The 18,152-nt window shown below is 42.1% G+C and overlaps 1 protein-coding gene across 3 annotated transcripts; it reads left to right on the top strand.

Moving 5' to 3' along the window:
• The first annotated feature begins 122 nt into the window (after nt 1-122).
• si:ch211-195o20.7 (cytospin-A) lies at nt 123-18,108 on the top strand. Of its 3 annotated transcripts, XM_044166548.1 has the most exons (13): nt 125-575; nt 1,143-1,276; nt 3,091-3,702; nt 3,939-3,991; nt 9,381-9,919; nt 10,299-10,395; nt 10,501-10,567; nt 11,617-11,674; nt 13,943-14,039; nt 15,046-15,162; nt 15,246-15,305; nt 15,432-15,530; nt 17,973-18,108. In XM_044166548.1, the coding sequence occupies exons 2-12, from the start codon at nt 1,237-1,239 to the stop codon at nt 15,519-15,521; spliced, it is 1,830 nt and encodes a 609-aa protein (XP_044022483.1). In that variant the 5' UTR covers nt 125-575; nt 1,143-1,236; the 3' UTR covers nt 15,522-15,530; nt 17,973-18,108. The 3 variants fall into 3 exon arrangements, with proteins under 3 accessions (XP_044022484.1, XP_044022483.1, XP_044022482.1); XM_044166549.1 differs by lacking the exon at nt 17,973-18,108 and having other exon boundaries at nt 123-575; nt 10,302-10,395; nt 15,432-17,172; XM_044166547.1 differs by lacking the exon at nt 17,973-18,108 and having other exon boundaries at nt 127-575; nt 15,432-17,172.
• Nucleotides 18,109-18,152: the final 44 nt, after the last annotated feature.

Genomic DNA, 18,152 nt, shown 5'->3' with positions numbered 1-18,152 from the left:
AAATAGTACATTCACTAAAATACTAATTAAATCTGCAAGTCACAACATTCACTTAAATCTGTAATGCGGCAGAGGCGCAAGAAAGAAAAGGTCAACTAGAATTTTCCAGCGTGGAGCTGTCCGGTACAGTAGGTCACTGGGTCATCAGCCTGCAAGAGTCCGCTTCATAATAAGTCAAGAGATAAGTGAGGAAGGGCCGCCACACCCCCCGGAGGCAACAGGTTCTTCTAACACAGCCTAACTGTGCCCTCCAGTGGACTCGTCCAGCGCTTATCGGCGCCATCGGTAATCGATGTCCAGAGTTTTTTTTTCGCTCTTTGGTTTTTCAGTGCGGATTACAATCAGGTTTTGTCTTCTTATCAAGATGTTCCCAGCAGCAAAATGTTGCTTGGATTTGGACTTTGTTCTGAGGAAATGCAGCAGCATTTCTCTATCAGCCATTCCCTCTCCTCAGTGAAGACGCAGCGGGGCAGTGCGCTTGGTTGGGCAGCGCTGAAGGAAGAAAAGCGTGGAGAGGAAGAGTTCACCAAACTCAGAACAAAAGGATTTGGGGATTTATTTGTCCGCTTTCAAGGGTTTGTATCCACTTTTCATTGCTCTTCAAAGTAAAGGTGTGGCTTTTTATGGTAGTGGGCGAAAAGTTAAGTTACTTTTCTAAACGCGTTTTTAAACTCCTGGATGCACATTTAGCTCGGGCTTCTGTGTAAACGTTTAGATTGCGCGTTAAAGTCTGTGGCGTTTGAGCAAAATGATGTTACGTTTTATCTGAAATGAGTTTTGCCAACTTGGACTAGTTGTGTTGTTTCGATGACGGATTTGGCGCATTTCTCATCGCATGTGAACAGTTTTCATTCAGACGCATCGAAACCTGACATGCCAACAAATTAGTTTGTCACATGTGGTCACACTGCAGTGTCCTGCTTCTGCTGGCTGATCTCATCCCTGTGATTTAGCCTCGTTGTGTAAACACACTGATTTTCTTCAAACATTCAAATGAGCAGCGCAAGTTCCCTGTAACCTTCCTCAGACTGTTCAGAGCTGTAGTCACTGAATTATTTCTCAGCTGGATAACAGTGCATGACTTCATCTATTATCTCACTGGATGTCCTGGTGTGTGTGTGTGTGTGTGTGTGTGTGTGTAGGTCACCTCCACAGTGCCACTTTGGTCTGGGCTGAGTGAAAGAGCAACAAGCACCTGCAGGGCCCCATCAGTGGCCCAAACCCCATTACTGCAGTATGGGCAACTTTTCCAGCAAAGATGGCCATGGACCCACAGGTAGGTCAACAAACACATACTCTCACTTATGAACCAATCCCTTTTCTTTTAAAACTAGCTCTGGTCAAATCACTCTATATTTGGCAGTACACACAGATGCCTGGCAATGTTTGTGTGTTTTCTGCCTCATGTTTTGAGACTAAAGACAGCACACCTCAAGGCTCTGGTACATGTAGTAGGAGGAGGGTGGTACAGGGAAAAAGAAGAGAAATTCAGGAAGAGCACGATTGCTAGAGACTGTATGAAAGAGGGGTGGATAAGGGGTAATCAGGAAATTGAAAGCAACAAAAGGAGAAGCAAGCGGAAAGCCTGTGTGTGTGTGTGCGCGCGCTGAGTGGCAGTAGGAATCTTGGCAGCCCTCCTGTGTGCTGCTCAGTGAGTGGTCATTCTCCTCGCGTCCCTGTGTGATTCGTTCTGGCCCCGATGGGCCAGCTGTGATGAATCGGCAGAATTCCCCGGCTCAGCACAAGGGCAGCGGATTAATCATAGGAAGCCTAATGCTCTCTGACACACACACACACATACACACACACACAGACCTCAATAGACACACACACACTAACTCTCATTCAGTCAATCTGCCACCCGTGCGCATGGTTGGACGAGCACATTAAGGTTTGGAATGAAGAAATAAAAAGGGGTGGCATGAGAAAGTTGTTAGACAATCCTGTCATTCTTTCCCAGTGATTTGGCCTTACAGCAGGTGGTGCATAACTTTGCAAATGTCCAACCGCTGTTCTTACATCATTTAAGAAAAAAAACACATTCATTTTGCCAGCAGTGAGGCTTTTGTCCAAACAAGGAAAAGGAAGAAAATAAAGGAGACACCATGCCCAGTGGTTCCCATTGCTTCTTAAGTTATTGGTGGCATGCCATTATGGGCGAGGAGCGCTGAGCCAAAAAGTAAAAATTCCTTGTGTTATTGTTATTGTGTCAAGTTTGGAAATGTATTTGCGGCAGACTGCTTCAAATTTATCTATCTATGGGGAACATTTGTCTTCTGTGTATGTGTGTGTTCCTGATGTTGGAGAATGAGTGTCGCAGCAACATTGTGGATGAACAGTCCAAGAGGAATGTCTGTATTAAAGCATTCATCTTCAGGGGCATGGCCTGGATGTTTTCCTGGCTAATGAGGGCCTTGCTGGTCTGGTCACCTCACTGAATGGTGTTTTCAGTATCAACATGCCAGACTAGTGACAACTAAACTGTTTTTTCCCCTTCATTCTGTCCATGATTCAGCTGCTCAGTCAGTTCTTTCAATCTGTTCTGTTGTGTCTCTCACACTTATTCATAACTTTAAAGTCCCCCTCCCCTCAAAATAAGTTTTGTTTATTGTTACTTCATTTGGATGTTTAACCTTCACTGTACAGAATGATGTATGTGCAGAGTTTGACACTAGACGGCTGTTTTCACATTCATCTGATGAAGGGGAAAGTTTCTCTATGCTCTCAGTTTAAGATTTTGTGACATCACAACTGGTTGAGAAGCCAATCACAGTCCAGTATGCATCTTACACAAGTGTGTTGTGGAAACTTTAAACCTCCAGCCCATATACACTTAGAATGGACATCAGTGATGTAGGAGACAACTTGTGTTTGGTGGTTAAACTTTATATTTGCATATTCATACATTCTGTATTTTTCAGAAAGGGAGACTAGATGCCACTTGAAGAATTTGTAATGAGTTTATTGTGCTTTTTTTTCTGGAAAAAGTATATCAGACACATTACTATCCAAAGCAGTGTATTTCTGTCTATCTTAAAACATGTTTGCCTTTCTTACTTCATCTGAATTCAGTTGTTTTTTTTTCTCTAGGGGCCCATGGGGATAGTTTCCACACTCCTCCTGCTTCTCCGCAGAGTGATGGGCCTGCTTTCATGCCCGGTGTCCCCCAGCTCCTTCACCCTACCTCACCTCAACCTTCCCCTGTAGCTCCGGTTTCATCTCCACCTTCACTCCCAGTCCTCACATCCAGTGGGAAGAAAGCACAATACCGCACCACCCCTACCACTTCCAGTCCCCCTCGTGATTGTAGGCCTCATCCACCTGTCAGCTCAGATATCTCCGCCATTGTCCCTGGAGTTAGCCCAGTGCACAACAAGCCAGGAAGTACTGTGGTTAAAGGACAAGCCGCTTTGGGGAGGAATGGGTGTCCTCCTACCTCCACCCCTCGGTCTCAAGTCTCCCAGGGGAAGACTGTGGCCATCAGCCCTACAAAGAGCCCCTCTTCTCTGTGTAGTGCCTCACCTGTGGTGGGCAGCTCTTCGGGGCAGAACTGGAGCGAAAGGGACAGCGGTCTGAGTCAGTCTTTACTGCCCGGTCACAAAGCTGGGGACAACCAGGGTGAGGAACTGGAGAAGCTGCTGGAGGAGTGTAGGACAACACTGGGTATCACTGCCAGTCAGGATGGGGCCACAAACTCAGCAGGCAAGAGTCATATGTCTGTCATAGTACTAGTATTTCAATTTTCAATACATTTTATTTTCTTAAATATACTTAATATACTCAGGCCTGCGGTATTTTAGTTTGAGCAATAAAACTTTTCATTTCACTGTGGACGTAATATGTCCCTGTTTTGAGAAGGGCAAATCCATTTCCTTGACATTTTTTTTGTATTTGATATGCATGTGATGTCTTCTGACATTTCCGTATCCTTCCCTCAGAGATACTGAAGCATCTACTGACAGAAGTGAAGAGTTTGAAGAGTACTTTGCAGGTGAGATGTACTAGAAAGGTGCTTTGTTTTTAGATATATTCTGGCCAGTTTATTCTCCAATATTCTCCTGCTCAGTGGGATACTAATGGTAATTGACCACATTTGCTAAACCCCTCCCCCAAACAGCTATTGTCCAGTCTTAGCTGGTCTTAGGTATGCTTGTCAAGTTTTGGATTTCTCCACATGTTGAAGCTGTGTGCATGGAGCTGTATTAAGAGCAACACTGAGTTTGGGGTGTGGTGTCATTTTTTTCTAGCCATTCCAAAACCAAAAGTACAAGAGAAAGTGTAGGGCTCTAACATAATCTGCAAACATTAGCATGTCTGGCTTACTAGCTGCTTACTACCTATAGTAATCAAGCATTACAAAGCCAGGAAGCATTACCTTGGTGGGTTACAAGTTAGGTTAAAAAAAGCTTGGTTCACACTCGCACATTTAGTTAGTCAGTTAGTCCTCATCCTAAAGCCTTTCTCTCGAAACGGTCAAAGTGAATCATACTGTTTGAAAATGTGAACAAGATAACTGAAATCTGAAACTGACTGATTATATTTTTTACATAGGCTATAAACTAACTAGCTCTACATTGCAATATATGAACAGGATGCTCAGGACGGTGACTTTTTGCCTGGGATATGTAGCTTTAGCCTCAGTCTTTTAGCACGATAGCATGTATGTAGCCACCAAGTGCATATTTAAGACTCATTTTTAAAGGGTTATTGTTTTACAACAAGTCAACTGGAAACATTAAAAGTTAGCTGGAGAGTTTTCAACAAACACATGGGGCTAACGTTAGCTTAATTAGTTAGCTACAGCTGATAGAATCTGCTAGTGACAATTTCCATTTCAGCCAGCAAAATTGATGGTCGCTGAGAATTCTGCTTTTGTCTACCCTTGTCTGAAACGAAGGGCCCATTGTTTAAAAAATGACTATGATTTTCGAGAGTGGTAACTGCATATGTGCCGTGTGAAAGTGGAAAGCTTGACAAACTAGTACTGGTAACTATGTAAGTATGTATGTATATAAGTATAGCAGTGTAAACAGGAAGTCACACACTCCAATTATAAATAAGTCAGAGTAGTTAGTGCTTGTGACATCCAGGAGATAACACCAAAAGACACCCTGTCACCCTCCATCCCCCCTATCACAATAGGCGTTGGAATGAGCCCCGCTGGGAGCTGCAACTTTGCTAATTGAGGTTTTCCTGTCCTCTGCTTCTCCTGAGAGGCCCAAAAGAGGAAAATTGTTGATATCATCTTCTGTCCAAGTTTCTTGCAGCTCACTTGATCAGAGATAGTTGCATATGGTTGTGGCTCCTTTTAAAAGGAGCAGCAAAAGATGCTTGTCCAGTAGGGACCCACCAGCTATTTTGGAATGACTCGTTATTAGGTTCCAAACCCAAAGTTGCATAAACCAAGAATAAAAATTCTGCAAGCATTCTTCAGTCCTATTGCTCAGCCGTTTCTTCAGGCGCTCCATGCTCTTATGAGGATGGTGATATGCTGCGGTAATTTCCTGTCAGTCGTTCGTTCCAATTCCTGACCCTCCCTTATGAGGATTATAGCCAGAGGCTCCCAGCTTCCTCTAGATCTTCCACAGATTACAACAGCTAGAATATGATCTACAGTATGCCTTCCTCAACCCCATCTCTTCTCCTTTTGTCTTCCCTCTCTGACTGTCCTCACGTCTATAATTCTTGTATTTTGCTATGTATTAGAATCAGAATTATTTTAATTGCATACTATTGCAAGCAAGTGCTAATCTGACACACATGACAATCATGTTCTTCAGCCCTTCTACTCCACACTTCCTTGGCATCACCTCTTTCTCTACTTGATATTCAATCCCTGCTCTCTCTTGTCTTTCCTTCCTCTCTCCTCCACTTTCCCACATCCCTCTAAGGGGACCTGGAAATATAAGCCTTGCGCAGGCCAGAGACTGTGGTATAGCACTGAGAGGTAGCTATGTATTAAAAGTTGGGGCAATCCAACACTGTGTTTACATGGGCCCTCGGTAGGGCAATATAAGCTAGCAAAGCTCGAGTTTATGAACCTTCTCAGTCTACTCTGCTGTCCTGGGAGCCTTTTTGTGGAGAGCTGGAGAAGGGGAGTGCAGTGCGGAGGAGGGGGTTCACATTCGGCTGTTCAGGAGACAGAACTTGTTTTGTTTTGTGCTTTGTGGCGAGGTGGGGGGGGGGTGTTGTTGAGGGCTGCAGCTCGCAGTGACTGACTGGCCATGTGTTTTTGTGTGTGTGCCACACGTGAGACTGAAGACTCAGAAACTCGTACAGATGCATTGGAAGTCTTAGCTTGTGCAATTTGTTTCAGCTTTGTAGGGAAAGCCTCCCCTACTCCTTCCCTTGCTGTGCCTCTCTGCCTTTTCGTCATTCCCTCGTTCTTTCTCCATCAGAGAGCTGACCGCTCCCCCCTGAGCACAAGAACTCAAAACAATTACACTCCAACTTTGGCTGCAACGCTCCTCTCTATCTCATCCCTTCCTTCCTCTCTCTGTCTTCTCCCCTCCTCTATCTTGCTTCCTCAACTCCTAGTCTGTTCTTTCACTTCCATCCATCTTTTCACATGACCCCAAGATGCTTAAGCCTTTTTTCTTTAGCTCTGGCCTCTTGTTTTTTTACCTTTTATTTCCCCATTTAACTTAAGTAGCCATTATTCTTCCAGTCATATTCTGTCAGCTAAGCCTCTCCACTGCACCTCTTCATCTGTCTTCATCCCTGCGTTCCCAAATGCTCCTGTCTTTCTCTGTCTATCCTCAGTCCTAATGTATTTCTAATGTACTGCAGTTAAACGGAATTCTGAAAAAATACACGATTACCCAACGTACAGCGAACTACTAAGGATGTTATTCGAAGTACCATCTGTCTGTGCTTATGTGCACCACCAGTGTTCAATTGTATTAACCAACAAAAATGAAAACACTCCATTCATGGCTGGGTAGTGGGTGTGTGTGGGGGTGGCTGGTCAGATTTGTGTTCCCTCCCTCCTGGAGATTTAGTCGATCTCAAAGCCCTGCTTTGGAATCAGTTCCAGGTGAGCGCTGCCGGAGATTTCCAGGAATGATCTCCAGGTTCCCTTTGCTCTCTTTTTCTCCTCGCTAGGCTGCTCCAGCAACCCAGACTCAAAAAGGCCATGTATGTGGAGGCCATGAAGGCTGTTCACATTTAGAATGAAGATTTAGTGTGTTTGGGAGGATTGAAGGAGGAGGCTTGTGTGCGTGCTGTGTTGAATTTGCAGCTCAGGGTAAATGGCAGTGACTTGGGACCCTTTTCTTTGATGTGTGTGGACCTTTAGATATGCAACTTGGGGGCTCTACCAAGTGATTTTCATTTGCCAATCGGGGGGGATTTGACCATTTTGTTTGTGTGTGTGACTGCTGTAGAGAGAATGAATTGTCCCTTAACAGGTGTAACGGTGTATTCAACCACTTTTTTCAATACACACAACAGGCTGTGGAAAGCTGAGAAAGAAAGAGAGGAGCCATTATGGTGTTGGGATGTTTCCCCAAGTATGTATTAGAAAGACTGGGTGTGGAGGTGAACTTGGGACAGATGTTTGAAACACACAATGACACAATTGTCAGGAACTCTGATGTGCATGAGTATAGGTGTGTGTGTGTGTGTGTGTGCCTGTGAATGCTGAATACCACATCTGGTCTTGCAGTGGGGCACTAGGTCAGCTCTTGAGGGAGTATGAGTGTGCGTGTGTGTGTCTTAAGACTGACAATCCACACCCTTATCTCAGTGTGAGCTGAGGAGTGCCCCTTCCTGTTTCCTTAAAAGACATGCTCCAGTTGGAGTGTCCATGTCCAGATAACAAAGGCTCTGTGAAGACAAGATCCTTCAAGTCCAAGTGGGTGTTTCAGTATTACTTAATATAGAAGTTCTCCAAACAGAGGCCTCTATCCTACTATTCATGTGATACATGTAGCCAGGGAGAGTGTGCTCCAACTTACCCTGAATGTGTAGATGTGTGTGAGAAAACTTAACAATGTGGTTTGGTGGTGAGGTAAAAGAATAAGGGAGGTGTATGTGTAGGAGAGAAGAAGGGAATAGGATACGTGTGTGTATCCAGTGTAATCGGGTCCAGCTGTGGTCTTGAGTCACTGGTCAGATGAGGGAGCAACTTGGCTCAGATATCGCCTCCTCCTCCACATCTCTATCCATTCTTCATCTAATTACCAACCTTCCCAGCTCCTCCGCTCCTCAGCACTCCCTCACATCTCTCTGCAGGCAGTATTAAATCTGTGCATGACTGCAACCGCTTTTATTGTCCTTCCTCTCTCCTTTTCCTTCTTTCTCATTCCCTCATTCCTCATTTTAAAGGTCTGGTATTGTTTACTTTCTGGCTTCATAGGTTCCGAGTGCGTCTTTTGATGTCTGGGGCAGTAGTTTGTGCATGTCCGAGGCAATAATACTCTTAAAGAATAATAACTGGAACCTTTTTCTACATCAGTCATCCCCAAAGATATGAAACTGAGTCTGTGTCAGAGGAAGGTTTTCATCTAACCATGCTGCTAATCTCTCATAAGTTACAGTGGATAACAAGAAAAAAAACAACCTTTATTGGGATGTAGCCAGTGTTGTTGACACAGAAGGCAGTTTCACAATGCAACCTTTGCCCGGCTCCCAAAATGTTGCTTATATCTGTTTTTTCTGTCTGTGTCCAAACTTATTTGGGGTCCTTTTTTAACAAAAAAAAGTTTTAAACTGAACACATATTCTTGTTTAGTGGATTATAGATGACATGAATAAAACACAAAAAGCAAAACCCTTTGGCTCACCATTCGGTTATGCCTCATTAGAGTTGACTTGCCAGCTCCACTCATCTCTGCTTGCTGAGGCTTGCTGCTAACTTCAGTTCGACTTGTAGTCTCCTAATGAGAGCCAAATGGATATTTGATTGTTCATTTGATTATAGACATTGTCTGCTGAGGGTTTAGCCATATTTGTTTTTGGCAGTCATATCCAGTTTGGGTTTAAAAATTCCTCTTTTAATCCTTTGTATGCTTTGTATGAAGTTATTGTAGAAAATTTGCAGTAGGATACTGCTTGTCTGTGTAGCAGTATGACTTGCCTGTTTATACTGTGATGAAAACACAATCTGCATGTATTCTGTTAGCCATTTTTGTTAGCCATGCTAGCGGCTCAGGATTCATTGTAATAATGTTGGCAACCCATCAGGGAAAATGTTTAATTTGTCCAATACTTTGGTTTATGATTAGATACCTGCAAAACTAATGACATTCCCATCAGCCTCACTTTTGTAAAGAAAAGTCATCATGAACCTCATATATGGGTAACAAAATAAGGCCAGTAAGTTGGAACACAGTGTTCCGTGTTCTTCGCATGAACGGCACTATTTTTTCCCCTTCCAGACGGAGCGTGGGGAATGGCTACAGTTCCAGGCTGACCTACAGGTGGCAGTGTCAGTGGCAGACCGTCTGAGAGCCGAGGCAGAAGAAGAGCTGACTGCGTTCCGAATGGCGCACAAAGATGTCGAGAGGGAGCTGGCTTCTGCCCAGCAGAGACAGAAGGAGGCTGATATGAAACTGGTCATCCTGAGAGGGGAGTTAAAGGAGAGCAGGCAGAGACTGGCTACTCTCAAACAGGCTCATGACAAAACTGACACCCAGACTCCATGTCAGGAACCAGAGAGGCCCAATGGAGAACCAGCCAACAGCTCTGAAAGCAAAGAAGGGACCCAGAGGGGCAGGGAGGGGGGGGTGTACAGGTTGGGGCGAGATGAAAGTAGGAGTCAGAATGAATTGACGAAGAATGCTGCAAGCGAGGAGGCCAGAACAGACTGTAAAGGTGTGACTAAGCATTACCTGAGAAATGTGACAAATGAGGATAGGAGTGGAGAGGAGGTGCGATCCAGTGAGACACAAAGGACGCTAACCACAGAGAGGTCAAGGTGAGACAACCTGTTTGATCTTGTGCTTATTTGGGAATACACAAAAACAAATAATATTTCTGCAACACATTGCTAAAGCACACATTGCTGGCACTTAAATGTGTTCAGACAGTCAGAAAACAAAGCCTCTTTTTTGTTTTCCACATTTTTTGTCTGTGACATAACAGTCATGGATACCAATCACCAAATCTGGTCAGGACTATGATTTTGGTTTCTTTTTAATGTGTTGCACTCAATCCACAGGACTTCACAGGGCCACTTGAGGACAGTTTGAACAGCTGGAGCCAAGTGAAACAGCTGTCCTAGAAAAAATACCATCAAAAATAGTTGGTTTGGTTTAGTGGGTCTGCTCTCCTAACCATGTATTGTAATGTTATAGAAGCCTGTCCAGATTACCTGCTTCCTCAGACTCCTCCACCGTGCAGAATGGAACTTCCCAGTCCAATACTGCCTCAACAGTTGGACCTACAAACAAGGTGAGATGCTTTATCTAGCTGGGAAATGTTTAAGCACTTAATTCATGGTTTTCTGTTCATGTAATGAATTTGACCTAATTTGAATGACTCTTGTTTGTTTTATAGAACTTGGGGCAACTAAGAGGCCGAAGAAGTCTGGATTGGCAAGACAGCAAGTTAAATACTGACACAGGTGTGTGTGTGTGTGTGTGTGTGTGTGTGTGTGTGCACGCACACAAATGCCTGTGTACAATGTGTCACAGTATGCATGTGTTTGTGGTATAGCTGTTTTTTCACTTTACCAATTTTGCCCTGTGGCGATTTTGACGACTGGCGGCACTACGGAGCAATGTTTGTACAAGTGGGTCCCCATTTTGTTTGTAATGTACATATGCATGAGGTTGACACGAGGATGAAAATATATGGTGGTAATGGCGCCAAGAAGTGTAGCAATGTGCCAACAAAGGCAGTGAAGAGGAAGACTGCTAGCAAGTAAACATGAATGTAAACAATGCAGGATTTAAAATATTCCAGAAATCAGCTTTACAAATGTTATATGAGGAAGGAAATGCATTCATCATGTTTGTTAGACCTCAAGGATACACAAAATACATTTTGGTAAGAAACACTGAATGTTAATATAACTTTTGTTTGAGAAAACTCCACAGGGCATCTTTTTTAAAGCTGCACTAATCAACATTTTCACATAAACAATGGCTCTAATGACTGTGTAATGTGAAAGGGGATGCTCGTAAACAAACCCACAGGTAATTAACACCCAACTCTTCAGTTCCCCTCAGCTCTACGGAGCATTTTAGCATCTTTCAGCTCACTATTTTGGTTTTACAGACCGCAACTTCACTGTTGGTTCATTTTCACTGCTCTTATAGCATTGTTTCCAGCTGCAGCAGCAGCAGAAAAGCTCAGATAAACCTCAGATACCAAGCACTAAACAGCAGACGCACAAAGCTAGCTACTACCTGGTGAACATAGTGGGGTATTTAGCTGCTAAAGAGTCACTTATTTTTCTCAGGAGTTGGAGACCAAAACCATAAATGTTACAGCGTGTTCTGCTGCCCCCAAGTGGTCAAAAAGCAATTAATGCTGCTTTAAACATGTAGAAGTTCATATTAGCATGTTTAAGGGTGGTGTAGATAAACCTCTCTCCTTCCACCACTGCTTGGAGTGTTCATTATGACAGAATGCTGTTTGGTAATGAAGTATGGTCGCTTGTCTTTACAGGAAAACGTGAGGAGTCTCTAAACAAGTACAACTCTGCCCTGACTGAGCTGCCTCCCAAGTGAGTCTACACAGACACACTCACACACTGACAAACAATTGTGAATAAGATACCAGCCTAATGCTACATCCTGTGTAAATCTAATTACTTGTTTTGACCAAAGTACATTTGTCTGGTGAACTCATAAAGCTTGATATTGGGACCAAAACACCTCTCTTACTTGATTCAATGTGCTAGTTAGGTTTTCTTTTCAATAACAGTCAATTATGTGAAAAGATTTTTTTATAACTCCACAAAAGCCCAACTGATAACAGCAATCCTATACCCATGTCATTTTTCACTTTAATTGAACAGGCCTTTCTGTCATTTATTTGGGATGGTAAAGTACCATGGATTGGTAAGAAACACTTAGAAAAATCCAAAGACTTGGGGGGTCTTGCACTACCAAATTTCCAAGCATATTACTGGGCAGCGAATTTCAGAGGCCTTCTACACTGGATACCAGCAGATCAAGGTCATACAATTCCTCTCTGGTTCCAGCTAGAGTCAGAATCAGGCAAACCTGCAGCTCTGTCCTCTTTACTATGTCGCTCTCTTCCATTTCCTTTAAGAAAATATGGCGACAACCCAGTAGTAAAACAGTCACTCAGGATCTGGAATCAGTTTCCAATTAGCCTTTAACTTGAAACATCTTTCCATATCTGGTCCAATTTCTCAAAATACCATGTGTCCCCCATTATTAAATGATGGAGCCTTTAGGGTTCGGCATACATCGGGGCTATCCTCTTTATCACACCAATATATTGATGGCACATTTGCCTCATTTGCCCAGCTAAAGCAAGAAAAGTTTAAGATATCCAGATCTCAATTGTTCCGCTATCTGCAAGTTAGGGATGTTGTATACAAAAACACACTCGGATTCCCCAATATACCCACAGGAACCTCCTGTAGAGGATATCCTGAGCTTTAATAAGGTTTCTAAGGGTGTAATTTCAATTATATACAGAATCATTAATAACCTCCTGAACCCAGCTCCTTTCAAGACACAATGGGAGGTTGCACTCCTCATCTTTTAGTGCATGGCATTGTCTTATTCAGTTAAAAGTATTTCACCGCATTCATTGGTCTAGGGCAAAACTTGGAAAGAAATTCTCTAATACTGACCCTACCTGCCCTCGCTGTGAACTGGAACCAGCCACCTTATTTCACCAATTCTGGTCTTGCGCTAAACTGTCAGATTTCTGGGGAACTATTTTTAAATGTTTTTCTGAATTCTTTGAATTTGATTTTGAACCTTGCCCCCTTACAGCTATCTTTGGGATACTACCAGGGGGTTGTCCATTATTTTTCTCAATTGGAAACTTACCTTTTTGCCCTCTTACAATCATTGGGTTAGAGACTTATTAGGCTGCTTTAAACTGGAGAAACTTTAAATCCGTTCCTGTGAAAAACCTGAATGTTTTTATGTGACCAGGGGTCTTTTCCAGAAACCAGGTTCAACAAACTCTGAGCCTAACCCTGAACTCTTGAGTTGAGTTTTCAGTTCCAGAACAGCTGATCTGAGTTAGTTCAATCAACACTGAGTATGTTCACGCTGAGTTAAGCGCGTGCATGAGGATTATAAAAAGCCGTCATCAATGGAGCTCTGGAGTCAGAGCGGGGAAAAGGCTTAATAGTTAACACAATAAAGTTTTATTCAGTGTTGTCCATTAATTCGTTATTATTTCCTTAATGGATGATGAAGTGGTGGAATCTGACTATGTATTAGGCCATAGCCTACATTACATTTAAAATATATTTGTTCAGCTTTAATCTGACAAAACACAGGGGCCAGAAACTGAAGATGAAAAATGTACTAAAAAATATAGGCTATAGATCACAGACATAGAGACATGATTTCTAAGCTCACAATCTGATCGAGTAATAATGTCATGGTGGTTTGCATTTGAAAAGGCGTTGAGGTTAAAATATTGTAGATTTAAAATTTTAGACATCTATTTGGATTTTGGCTCAGCAGCATTCAGTGGCTTCATTTCAGCTACTTCAAATGTAGTCAATTTAAACAGACACTGAAATGCTGTAAAAACATATTCAGACTATACACAGCCTGTTGAAAAAAACTCACTTTCAAACCACATTCTGCAGCTGCACCACGATACTGGTCACTAAGAAATATTAACATATAATCTCCAGTATTATAGGAATTGTGTTCCATCAAGATAAACATAATTTCTAATTTAATATAATAAACGAAAAAAACAACAACTCCTGCAGTTTTAATACCAAAACATCTGAAGCCCTCAGCAGTTTGTATCTTGTTGTTGTCAGGTCCCAGGATGGTTTCAACCTGCTGCTGCGTCGCCATGGAGGCTCGAAGAGAAACTCTCTGCTCCGCTGGTGTCAGAGCCGAACACAAGGCTACAAGGTGATCCTGGATATAATTTTGTTTACTGTACATGTCTTTCTTAAAGTTCCATATAGTACTGCAATAGTATTTTCCCAAGTAGCAGCTAATGTTGTATTGATGACAATATTTGACAACCTTAGCTTAGTATTGTTCAGTCAGGATGGACTAATTGAACGAAGGGCTTAAAGAGTTACTAAAGAATGAATTTAGTTGACATAGTGTGTGCAGTAACAAAGACCTGAAGAACATTTAGCCTAGCTGAAGATCTGGATCTGTGACATATCATGTGGACTCTGAAATGACAGCTGACAGCAGCAACAAAGGGAACAGATCGCAAAGTTTTCACAGCAACAAGATGATTGGCTCACGAAGGTTGTGGCAAATTGTGATTGGTTAAAGTGAATAAGGGGATAGCCTTCAGTCAGCTGATTGAGTTGGGAGCCGGAGAGGAATAACCTAAACAAATAGTGAAACTTCAAGACAATCTTTCATGGTTACTGGTTCTAAGCTTCATTTTCTATAGTGTATTGTGAGGATTATATGCACGTTTGTAAAAGTATGTAGGTGTTGTGATTTATAGCGATTTTTAGAGTATGCTCTCATGCTGATCTGATTCTGAGAACCACAGGAAAAGTTGCTCCTGACTTGAAGAGGAGTCTCGTTGCTTTTGATATTCCCACTGGGAAGTCAGAAATCCAGTTTTGCAAAATCTCTTGAATTCATTGTGGTTTTTGGATTTTATACCTCAATAAGCCTTTTTTCACACATTTTGACTTGTCATAGAAAGCACAGGTGTTACTAATAACCTTATCGAAGGCTCCGTCCCATTCAAGTGTCCCAGTAAGCCCTGACAGTGTCACAGTGAGCCAGCGTGTACAATACCAGGACTCTGAAACTGAAGCAGCTAAATGAAATTCAGCCATCATTCATGCTTTTCCTATTGTGATTGACAGTTGATTGTTGCAGCTTAACTCATTGGTTCTGTGAGTTACCATAATCTTTTCTGTCTTTTCTCTCCATGCAGAATATTGACATCACAAACTTCAGCAGCAGCTGGGCCGATGGTCTCGCCTTCTGTGCTGTCTACCACACTTACCTCCCCTCACACGTCCCTTACAGCACTCTTACTCCTGAGAACAAGGTAGGAACTGTGCCTGGTGCCTGTGTAATTGATAGGACAAAGTGATTTATGTGTTTAACTTATCGATTTGTACTTTTCTGTAGAGGGAGAATCTCAGTCTGGCATTCAAAACAGGAGAGACTGTTGGGATTACACAAACCCTGGTAATCCGTGGTGTCTTTTTATAAATAAAACAAATAATTTTACAGTAGAGCCTCTTCTGAATATTCTATGACAGATGTGAGGTTGATTTTGAGCTTATAAACTTATTTGAAATCTTCGTTCTACAGACAGTAGAGGAGATGCAGAGAGCAGGCGGTCCTGACTGGCAAAGGGTCCTGAGCTACGTGGAGAGCATCTACCGTCACTTCGAGATGTGACTGCTGGAGGTACTGACTGACAATCCCACCATAGTGGATCCTTAAGGACTCTTCAAAGGAATCAATATAAGTTGTTTATAATGATGGCTCCCTAAATGCTATACTATACCTTTGTTGGGTGTCTGGAAACTGGAGAAACCGATGTTCTTCTGTTAGCAAAAAAATACATTCAGAGCTACAATTTGCAGTTTTTTTAAAATTTCAAAATAATATTTTGCTTACGTTAAAGTGCAACATCAGCTTTGCATAATCTGGTCGTTTCCATTAATTATAAATGTGAATTTACAGGTGCTGGTTCAGGCAAGAAAAAGAGTGTATTAATAGTGCATTGCACATACTTAGAGTGTTTACTGAATAATAAGTACCGTTACAGTCCAGAATGAAGAATGAATGCATTATAATTACATACAAACAAATTTTCACAGCCAAGCAGATGTGTTTGTAACACTGGACAAAAATCTTTCCTGTTCAGCTCTTTTGTTAAAGACATGTTTTATCACTAAATTGTTAAAGAATATACACATTGATACGATGAAGACTTAATGTCGAAACATAAAAGATACTTTGGAAATTTTAATTTGCTGCTGTGGATTGAAGTTCCTTCTGCTTGGTTTCCTGTCATACGATTCAGAAAATGTCGTCTGACCAGGTGGAGGCTATGGAAGTGACGAGTTTATCAGATTGAGTCAAATGTGCAGAGGTGAGAATCTGACCAACTGAGAAGGAGGGGAAGGATTAACAAAACGCTGCCTTTTTCATACAAAAAGTTACATAGTGTAGCTTTAAAAATGAAGACCATCAATGACCACCATATAAATTCAGAATATCTGAATCTTTTTTTATAGCATCCCTTTGAGGCAGGTGTATGTACAGGTAGAGTTGCTGTAAATGTCTCCACACTGGTACTTCACTGTCCAAAAGTACTGTATTACATCATGTCCTTCATCAAATCAGCAGTCCTTAAATTGCACATTGTTTTATCTGCCAATATGTTTTGCCTTTTAACCTTGTCTGCTCTGCAAATACTTTTTCCTGGACCTTTTAACACTCTGTAAATATGCACTTTTGTCAGCACTTTGTTGGTGAAATAATGTACAGTACAGATGTTACACAGCTGCTGTAGTCTTCGGAGATCTCTATAGGCATTCAGTAGCAAGGCTGCAGACCAGTCAGAAGATTTGACAGGTTCCAATTTTTTTTCTCACAGAAACAGACAAAACAGTGAGTGTGTGACAATGATAAAACTCTAAAAAGTGCCTCCATGTTAAACACAAGTGTGCCAGTGCTGTTTAGGTGCTTAGGGATGTGCATCACAGGAGTGACATAGAGCAAAAGCAAATACAAGCCTCCACAGGCTTTCATATCCTGTTGCAACATCATCTCATGTCACACCTACATCCTCACAGATGCACAAACACACCTCCATACTACACCAGTGCTGAGAAACTAAACTGGTTTTGTTTAAAGCAGAGTTTGTTGACAAAGTCGTACGTGCCAAATGTTGTTTTCCTACTCCTATTTGTGGAAATAGACCATTGTAAAACATGTTTATATGTAACTAGTGTGAAAGAAAGTATACCAAAGAAATATGTTAATATGAAGCAAATAAAACTGTATGGGTGTTGTGTAACCCAGTGACTTTCACAGAAAACTTTGTATTCTGTCTTTTCATTGCAGCAGGTGTTGAATGTACTCAGAGCATCCATTTATGGGCTTTTAGCCAAGCAAAAGTATTCCCATCTCTTCGATTCCAAGGTTCATATTGGTTGGAAGAAGTTCAGTTTTAAAGTGATGAGTTAGCCTGGACTTTACTACCACCTGCTGGTAAAGAAGAGTGAATACAGGTTTTTATTGTGCACCTCAGTGAACATTTTAATTAGTGCTTAGAGGTTTAAACCATGGCCCCACAATGTCAGCACATCTCCTCCATGCTGCTATTTTTACTACAAACTCTTTGTGTAACCTGCGTTTTTGTGTTACACTTGCATACAGTGCAAAACAATATGACATCCATTTTTTAGTTTAAAACTAACTAAGACCAGTAGTGGTAGCTGTTTTGGATGGGGGGCTGTTTGAACAATGTTAACTGCATTTTGGTGACTCATCACCATTTTCTCCCAAGACAAAGCCTCACTGACACCCCACTGTTCTGTTGTCCTGTGTTGTTACAAGGTAATTAAAATTTCAAACCTGTTTACCACATAGCTGAACTGTGATGATAAGGATTTGTTTTCCAAGGAGGCTGTATAAAGTAGGAACATCTTTACAAAAACAATGCACATTCAGATAGCAGCTTCTATTTTCAGATAAAATGCCAAGAATTAAACTCCCAGGTGGTTTCGTGTCACATATTGTATGCAGGTTTGTGTTCCTTCTGACATTTAAGACTCATTTTCTTCTCAGTATGGACGCAGTGACACCAGAACGTCTCTCTCTCTGTGCTTTGGACAGGACTGGGAATTGTCAAACCCTGAATAGACAGACAGACGAGACGCATCCCCCTGGGTAAAGGCGTTACTCCACTTCTCCCTTTGTGTGTGACAAAGAATATATGTGTGATAATATGTGTAAGCATCCTGGTGTGTGTAACAGTGTATGAGCATGTGAGTATGGCCTCATGGGGCGTTGGTG

Source organism: Siniperca chuatsi, linkage group LG15 (genome assembly GCF_020085105.1).
Source record: "Siniperca chuatsi isolate FFG_IHB_CAS linkage group LG15, ASM2008510v1, whole genome shotgun sequence".
NCBI classification, from domain to species: Eukaryota; Metazoa; Chordata; class Actinopteri; order Centrarchiformes; family Sinipercidae; genus Siniperca; species Siniperca chuatsi.
Note: the sequence above shows the minus strand (reverse complement) of the source record. Positions and strands in the feature narration are given on the sequence as shown.